This window comes from Chenopodium album, chromosome 4 (genome assembly GCF_948465745.1).
Source record: "Chenopodium album chromosome 4, dcCheAlbu1.1, whole genome shotgun sequence".
Classification (NCBI taxonomy): domain Eukaryota; kingdom Viridiplantae; phylum Streptophyta; class Magnoliopsida; order Caryophyllales; family Amaranthaceae; genus Chenopodium; species Chenopodium album.
Window position 1 is genome coordinate 15,491,302 of NC_137837.1, and position 10,068 is coordinate 15,501,369.

At 35.8% G+C, this 10,068-nt stretch overlaps 1 protein-coding gene across 1 annotated transcript; it reads right to left on the reverse strand.

Annotated features, from left to right (window-relative positions):
• Positions 1 to 834: 834 nt before the first annotated feature.
• LOC145627716 (uncharacterized) lies at positions 835 to 2,547 on the reverse strand. The gene is made up of 2 exons (XM_081680069.1): positions 2,121 to 2,547; positions 835 to 1,988 (listed from the first exon to the last, which is right to left on the reverse strand). Exons 1-2 carry the CDS (start codon positions 2,545 to 2,547, stop codon positions 835 to 837), a joined length of 1,581 nt encoding a protein of 526 aa, XP_081536195.1.
• Positions 2,548 to 10,068: the final 7,521 nt, after the last annotated feature.

Consider the following 10,068-nt stretch of genomic DNA (forward strand, 5'->3'; position numbering starts at 1 on the left):
TAATGTTTGAAAAGCCTTCTCACACTCCGGAGTCCACTCATACTTACATTCTTTCCTCATTAAGCTCGTCATAGGCCTTTCAATTCTCAAGAAATCCTTAACAAATCTCCTATAATAACCTGCTAACCCAAGAAAACTCCGAACATCTGACACACTCCTTGGGGTCGGCCATTCACTTACAGCCTTTACCTTTGCTGGATCCACCGATACTCCCTCCTTAGAAATCACATGACCTAGGAAAGCTACCTCTTCCAACCAAAACTCACACTTTGAAAGTTTGGCGTACAATTGATGCTCTCTCAAGGTTGACAATACCATCCTCAAATGATCCTCATGCTCTTCCGGGTTCCTCGAATACACCAAAATATCATCGATAAACACCACAACAAACTTATCCAAGTATGGCCTAAAAATTCGGTGCATTAAATCCATGAAAACAGCAGGTGCATTGGTTAACCCAAATGGCATTACAGTGAATTCATAGTGACCATAACGAGTCATAAAAGCACTTTTTGCAATGTCCGACTCTGTTATCCTCAACTGGTGATACCCTGACCTCAAATCAATCTTCGAAAATATTCCCGCCCCTTTCAACTGGTCGAACAAATCATCAATCCTAGGCAGCGGGTACTTATTCTTGATCGTCACATTGTTCAACTCGCGGTAATCTATGCACAACCTCAAGCTTCCATCCTTCTTCTTCACGAACAAAACTGGTGCACCCCATGGTGATGAACTAGGCCGGATATATCCTTTCTCTAACAAGTCGTCTAACTGAGTCTTCAGCTCTTTCATCTCAGCCGGGGCCATCCTATATGGAGCCTTTTAAATAGGTCATGTCCCTGGCACTAAGTCTATAGTAAACTCAACATCCCTCACAGGTGGCATCCCTGGAATTTCTTCGGGGAAAACGTCAAGAAATTCATTTACTACTGGAATATTTTTCCCATCATCTCTACCTCCTTCTTCTATCCTTTGGACACTACACAAATACAATAGGTGTCCATTTGCTACACATTTCTTAAGTTGCAAAGCAGATATGATTTTTAACCCTGATTTCTTCTCCTCACTTCGATAAGTTACTCTATACTTGCCCGGGCCACACAATGTGACCTTTTGGGCCTCGCAATCAATTTGGGCCTTATACTTGCCCAACCAGTCCATCCCCAAAATACCATCGAGATCTTGTAAGTCAAGCTCGATTAAGTCTGATGGAAACTCTACATTTGAAATAACAAGAGGTACACTCTGATGCATCTTAGTACAACTCACCACTTCCCCTGATGGAATAGCAATATCTAAGGAAACAGACATCGGACTCTCTAACTTGAGTCTATCTACTAAACTTGTAGAAATAAAAGAGTGAGACACCCCTGAATCAAACAAGACTTTAGTAGACATAGAACAAATAAAGAAATTGCCAATTACCACATCAAAAGCAGTTGCAGCCTCACGACTTTTCATCACGAACACACGACCTTTGGGAGCGGCTCCACTATTGTTGGGTGTTGACTTAGGAATGAATCCACTGGGCTGAGCTGGCTTGGGTTGGTTCTTCTCATCTTGGGGTTTACCCGACTGCTCATCAGAGACCTTCTTATAACACTCATACTCACGATGACCTAGCTTTTGACAGTAGCGGCAAGTCACTAGGTTTCCCTCACAATCCCTTCCTAGGTGGTTCTTCGTACATCTCTTGCAAAAATAGGTTCTCTTGGGTTTGTCTCCATTCCCTCGGTTCCCATTCCCTCTTTCAAAATAACCCCTGTTGTCCCTTTTCCCATTGAAATTCCCACTCGGATTCCCCTCAACTTTGGGTTTCTTCTCACTCCCATTGAAAGTCCCACTAGGCTTCCTCTTTTCCCCGGAAAAGTTTCCCTCTAGCTCTCTCCCCTTGATCCCATAAAGGTGCGCTGCTCTCCCATAAACCTCATCTAAAGTTTCAAAGGTCACTCCTCCTAGTTTTCCTTGAAGGGTCAAAGTCAAACCTTGCTCAAACCTCTAGGCCTTAAGCGCCTCAGTTAGCACTACCTCAGGTGCAAATCTCATTAACTCAATGAACTTGCTATAATACTCATTAATTGTCATGTTCCCCATCCTAAGGTTTGTAAACTCCATACACTTTTGTTTCCTCAAGTAGGAAGGGTAAAACTTCTCTCTTAAAGCTTCCTTAAATTCAGCCCACCCAAAGTTAGGAATACTCAGTAAGTCATTCCTCCTTTGACTCCACCATAAATCGGCTTCCTCTCTAAGGTAATAAACAGCATTATTGACTTTTAATTCCTCAGGACAATTTATAGCATCAAAAAGTTTATCGAACTCTCTCACCCAATTTTCTAAGCTTGCTGGGTCTACCTTGCCAAGGTAAGTGGGTGGTTTGGCCGCAGCTACTCTCTTAAAAACTTCCCCAAAAGCATCAAGGTCATTATGGGCTTTTCCCTGGTTTGAGACAATACCGGCTATGTTTTCGGTTATTTTGGTTAGCCTTTTGATGACAGAGCTGACTTTGGACTTACTCCCCTTCTTAATTCGTTGCCTTAGAGACATGATCCTGAATAATGTGGTAATTAGACACATGAATTTACAAAAAAATTGTTCATCTATCCAACAAGGACTCAATCAGCGATGTGATAACTTTACTGTTCACAAAATATCTTGATTACTAAACGTTCATCAACTTAACTTGTAAGTTTTTATTTTAGAAGCAACTCTACGTAATCATCTCAAATAAATCATTACAAGATTTATCATAATTTGCATACAATTATAACATACAAATCAACAAACACTTCATCATATAATTCATCACATAAGATTGAAATTCACCTTCCAATCCATTTTCAATTTAGGAATAATCATCGAATAATTCATGAACCTTCACTAATATACCGTGGAATATAAAAATTCCCAAAAGACTATCAATCTTAATGCAATTCGAAATTTAATTCGAACCTTTATATTCTAAAACACAGTTTGGACGTTTGCTTAGTCCATATGCACATAATTCACGTAAAATTCGAAATTACTTTTTGAATACGTTTCAAATTCTTTTAATTTCGAAAATATTATATATAGTTATAAGTTGAATACTTGATTCATAATGTGGATTAATTGGACCAATTAGATCCCGGGTAGGAGAGGTTAGGGTCGACGTTGCCCAGAGCCCAAATCTTGCCTTAGCCAGAGCTCATTGTCAATCCAATAATCCCCATTATTAATCTTTCTTCGTATTAAAATAGAAAGTAGTTTTTACTTAAATACATACTTAATATATATTTTCGGAAAAACGAATGCGAAACTCTATCCTATATGCCCTTCTTAGGTCTACCCATCAGTTTTATATTCTAATTTTTATCTTTTTAAGACCCGAAAACTGATACCACTTTGTAACACCCCCAAATTACTCTCTAATATTAACAATAATAATCCAACTTTAGGGAGTGACATGGGAGTATTACCGCCATTAATCCGCCATAATAATCCAACTTTAACATGGGATCGGAGATTCTCTGGTTTAAAGTCCCTTTAATTATTCATTTCCAAAATTGGTTAGTAATTCCTTTAACGGATTTTTCACCAAATACCATTGAGTTTTAACATAATTCACCAAATACCACCAACATTTTTCAAATTCACCATATAACATTCAGTTTTATAAAAATGTCACAACATGTCATTTCAGTCAACTCCGTCAGTCATTAACGTTAATTATGCCATGTGGCACTTTGTAATTGGTTCTTATTAATATTATTTATTTGATTAATTAATTTAGAAAAAATATTTTTAAAATTAAAAAAATTAAAACACCACCAGTGCAAGCCACCGCCGCCCTCGTCGGCGACGATTCCAACCCCAATCATTTTCTGGCTGGCTGACGACCATCCCCCTCCCCTGACGGCGACAACCTTGACCCTAACCACCACCTTAGTCGAAATCCCCAATCATCACCTTCACCGAATTCAACCACTTTGCAGCTTTCCACCTTTGCCAGAAACCAACCCACCACCCTGTAACCCTTTTGCCGGAAGCCCAAACCCTCTCCCACATGTATCGTCGCTGCCCAACGTCACGAAAACCACCACCATGAAACCCTAAAACAACAAAATCAAAACCCTAGATTTTGGTTTTAGGGTTTCGGCGTATATGGTGGTTCATTCGGGTAGAGATGTGGGACTTGACCGAGGCGAATTCGTTCTCCGACACAGGGGAGGGAGGTTTGGGCATTGGTTGGTGGTTAGGGAGGGTTTTTCGAGGGAGGTTGGGGGTTTTTCGAGTGATGAGGGTATGGTACTTAGTGTTTTTCGAGAGAGATGCGGGCACGGTGATTCAAGGGAAGGGGAGGAGCGCCAGCGAGGGGTTGTGGTCGGATTCTGCGTCGGTTCTGGTCGGATTTCGTGCCGGCGGGGGCGGGGGTGTCGAGATAGGGTGGTGGTTAGCTGGGGCACATTGGTGGTGGCTGAAATTTTTTTTTTTGTGATAATTAATTAAATAATTTATATTAAAATTAAGTAATTTATAAGGAACCAATTACAAGATGCCACGTGGCATTATTAGCCTTGATGACTAACGGTGTTAACGTCCGTTAGTCATTAATGACATTTTGTGACATTTTTATAAAACTGAATGTTATATGGTGAATTTGAAAAATGTTGGTGGTATTTGGTGAATTATGTTAAAACTCAATGGTATTTGGTGAAAATTTCGTTCCTTTAATTCATTTGTTAATCCTTTCACCATTAATTAGGCTTTATACTAGTTATCACACATTCTCTTTTAATCATGTTTTGTGATTTTAACATTTGTACTATTCTTCTTTATGTTCTTGTTTGGAATATTATGCTAGAACATATAACCCTTTCTTGACCTCAATCATATCATCCACTTAAACTTTTGGTTAGATTGATCCTTTGATACTGGTATAAAGAGCCAACAACGTGAAAATTTGAGGAAATATTCTATATTAACACAGTAAGAAAAAATGTAATCATGCGAGTGTTGTTTGATTTGTTTCAATGAGTGATTTATGTATATCGCTCATTGAAACAAATTATTATATTTTTATGTCTATTATATTTATTATATCATATTTGTGAAAATATATTTTGATAAAAAATAATAAAATATTGCTCATTTGATATAATCGAGGTCAAGAAAGGGTTATAGCGCTCATTGAAACAAATTACATAAAAAATATTGTAATTTGTTATATTATATATAATATATTGTAATTTGTTTCAAAATATCGCTCATTTGATATTATAATGTATTACTTGTGAAATATTGAGGTCATTTGATATTATATCATATATTTTTATGTAAATATCGCTTATTGAAACAAATTACAATATATTTTTATGTATATCATAATTATAAAAACTAATTTATATATATCGCTCATTTGATAAAAATAATTTATTTCACAAGTAATACACTATAATGTGAAAGAAAATGAGAGGCAGTAGCAAATTTATTACAGTATTTCTTTAGTTTTTTTTTTTAGAGAAAAATGATCGAGTAAAAATAAGAGGGGCATGGGTCGAATTAAAGGCGCAGAAACTCCACAACAGACTTTTATCAGTTGTCGGGGAGCATGCTCTTCAATGTGAGTAGATGGATGGCATGTGCTATCTTCGACAAATCTTTTTTATGTATTTTGTGTATGAAACTCAGTTCATACAAGTTGATCATCGGTACAGGTCACACATAGGAAACATGTCCTGGAAACTCTGGTGTTCACTTGATGACATAATTTATTTTCATAAAAAGGATGTTAATAAGGTATAATTTGATCTTTTGTACAATCTTAAACATGTTCATTTTTTGTAGTAAATGTTCATGTTTAATGTACTAATGTTCATTTTGTAATAAATGTTCATTTTTAAATTATTACATGTTCATTTTTCTTACAGAAATTATACAAATATTCGATTATAATTATTCCAACTCAAAAATTGATTATATATCTTAAATATAATCTTGACTCATCATAGATAAAATAATTATTGATCAATGATTGATTAAAAATAAAAACAAAAAATATATATATAAAGAAAAAAGAAAAAAGAAAAGGAGGAGAGAGAAAATAATATAAAACCCACCTTCTTCTCCATTAGTTCTCTGAAACACAAAATCATTTCACAAAATGACGAAGGGATGAAGATCATTGTAATTATATCATCATTATTGCAAATTTTTTATTAAGAACAATCTTCAACAACATTCGTGGTTGGATTTGATGAACCAATTGAAATTAAAAAAGGATGGAGAAAAACAGAGTTAAAGAAAATTATAATGAAATTTATGATCGAAAATTTTGATGAGAATTAGGAAAGAAAAGAGAAAAGATAGAATTGGGAAGAAGGAAACTAAAAATTTTAAAAAAGAAACAAACTAACGCGGGGAAAACGTTAGATCTTGGTTGTATGATTTGAGTTTGGGCTGCGTTTCATGCATAAATTCATGCGTTTCATGCTGTTGTACCTACACTAGGTGCAGGAGGTTACACCTAAGAATATGCGCAACTTTGAAGCACTACTTCCACTAATTATCCAACATAACCCCTTGATTCAAAGTTGCATAAGCCCATGTGCAATCTGAAGTACTCTTGTTTCTTGGACGCAAGTTGTAACACCCCCGATTTACTAACCAATAATAAATAAGAATTAAAGGAAAAATAAACAACCTTTAAATAAAATTGCGGAAGCATACACCTAAATCAGAGGTATTACCACCAACACTCGACAACCTGCCAAGTGTAAAGGCTTACAAAATCCCAATAATTACAACCCAATAATTTAGGTGAGCTATTTATACAACTTTACAAACTTGTTATAACAGACTAATCGAAACACTTGAGCTCCTTTAGCTACAATCACTTCACTAACCTGTTTCGACAAACTTGACTGCTCACCATTAAGGACAAATTCCAAAATAGATCGTTGCAGGGCCACCATAAGAAAAAAAAAAAAAAAAAAAAAAAAAAAAAGACATGGCCGTAAACACAAGTAGCACAACAAAAACAACAAACACACACACGTTAGCAAAAAGTTGGGTAATCACCACTTATCAAACTACAAAGAGTAATAGAATAATTAATATAATCAACTCAATTAAACAATGTAGTTCGAAACTACATTACACATATACACCTCAAGAGTGAAATCTAAAAATAACCTTGATCAAACTCAACCTCGAATATTAATACGAACTTTTACTCAGTTAACTCCTCTAACCAATAAGTGTGTCATGCTCGTTGTTTTATACCTAGCCTTGGACATGGGCAATTCGAAAAACAAACCAACAAGTATAAAAACTTGAATACTCTCAATAACCAGAAAACACCTTGAACCAGACCACATACGGGCCAATTCCCACTGTAGGGGACCATAGAAAAATAAATAATAAAGATTGTACCTCATTCTCAACTCATGATTATCATTCTCTTACCAACATGTCAAGGACTAAGGTATATAACTCCGAGCCTCAAACCAAAAACAAAATAATAATTCTCAACCTTTTGATCGCATTCTTGATCAAATAATCATTCACAAACTAATAAATAGTATCTCAATAATGGCACGGGTTCCCAAATAATATGACAATTCAAACTCGATTCAATCATGGCATATCTCAAATCTTATAGGACATTCAAACTAGTAACCCAAATGTAATCAATTTTCAACCCTAAATAATAGTCTGCACTAATAACCCTAAAACCTCAATAAAACAATACTTACTAAAGCAACAACATTAAAAACCCTAGCAATTATAATAACAAGATCAATAAATACAACAAAAATAATACAATATTCAGTACCAATCAAATCATATAATACCATATAATAATCAATTATATATATGTACAAGATTACAAATAATAAATCATACAATTCATACATAGTTATACAATGTATAATACAAACAACTCTAATATAAAGTTCGTGTGATTACACATAATAAATAATACAATCAAAATAATCAAACATTTCCAAATTGATATAGTACGTGTGATTACCGTTCCACGAATTAAAATCGCAATATATAACTGTTTCGGGTGTACTCCGATGGGAATATCCTAACCACTGCACTGCTAGAGTGTTCTGATTTTTTTTGGTCTTCTGAACTATAACTATTTGAATTAAACATTTGACATAATTACCTGAACTATACCCATTTGGGTTTAATCTTATTTGGCTATATATTAAGTAAAATCTGATATGGCATTTTATTGATGTTGGTGCTTGATGGCTTTTGGCAATGTAGATATTAGTTATTCTTCTGTTTTATTCTAATGGTTAGGTGCTAGGGATTGTAGCAGATGCATGTTGTGATGTTATTTTGCTTATGATGCTTGTTTGATTTGCGAACTATGATGGTTGAACATGCAAATTTTGGGTCTTAATTTGATTGAAAGCTTTTATCTTAATTAATTTCATTGAATGGGGGAACCGCATCTGCCTTCATTACCTAGAGCTGTCAAAAGCTGACCCTACTCAAAATACCGACCCGAATCCGATTATTAACCAACCCGTTTGAACCCGAGAAAATGGTGACCCAAACCCAACCTGACCCAACCAGAAACAAACTCTAGACTCGAGTTGACCCGAGTATTTGAGATCTGAACCGAACATGAACCGACCTAGAGATGACCCGACCCGAATGTAACCTGTAAATTATTAACCTGAACTGAAATTGATCTAGACCCGTTTTAACCCGAATTTAACCCGACCTATTACTAATCCGGCCTGTTCCTAACCCGACCCGAATTTAACCCGACCTGTTACTAACCCAACTCGAAAGTTAACCCTACCTGTTACAACCCCGATCCGAAATTAACCCGACTTGTTATTGACCCGGCCGACCCAAATTCAACCCGACTTATTATTGACCCGACCCGAATTTTACTGGAAATAATATGAACTTATAATATATATATATATTATCTAAACTTACTTGAACTTATTAGCTCGAATTTAAACTTCTTTGAAATTATTTCTGTTACAATAAATGAAGAAATTGATAATAATGATTAAACATAAACGTCATTACATAAACTGTTAACAAACCGACCCAAAAAAGTAACTGAACCTGATATGACCCGACTTGATATCAACCTTAAACCCATATTAACCCAATATTTTGATACCTGAATCCGAACATGACCCAACTTGATTATTATAACCCGCAAATTATTCTGAGAATGACAAGACTTGGAAAGAACTGACCTGATTATAACCCGAAAATTATTGACTTGAACCGAACTCGAGAATGACCCGACCCGATTATAACTCGCAAATTATTGACTTGCCGACTTGAACCCCCGAGAATGACCCGACATGGAAATGACCCGACTTGATTATAACCCGCAAATTATTGACTTGAAGAGAGCCCGACTTGAATCCGAGAACGACCCGACTTGGAAATGACCGGACCTGATTATAACCCGCAAATTATTGACTTGCCGACTTGAACCCAAGAATGACCCAATTTGGAAATGATCTGACCTGATTATAACCCGCATATTATTAACTTGAACCGAACTCGACTTGAATCCGAGAATGACCTGACTTGGAAATGACCCAACCTGATTATGACCCGCAAATTATTGACTTGAACCAAATCCGACTCAAACCCGAGAATGACCTAACCTGATTCTAACTCGCAAATTATTGTCTTGAACCAAAAAAAAAAAAAAAGAAAAAAAAAATAAATAAATAAATCAGAGAAGACACAAGAACAAACACCCCTCCCAAAAAAATACGAAGTAAAAAATAAAATGAAACTTTTTCTGATAGCCCTCCCTTAATGCCTTTATTATATCTCTTTGAATAGGACTCATTTTAAGTTTTTAACCAACCTTCTTTCTCGGTGAGGACTGTTAAGAATTCAAGATTGCTCCTAAGTTAAACACAGCGAATGACTCCCTCTTCCCTAGCCTAAATCAATTGCTGGGGTAAAGAAAAAGTCGTTACCTCCCAATGCACAGATAGATCCAAGGTCAAAAGTTGGGATATGTACTTCCTATTCAATCTCTTTTTTACAACCCAAAATGCTTGAACAGAAGGAGAA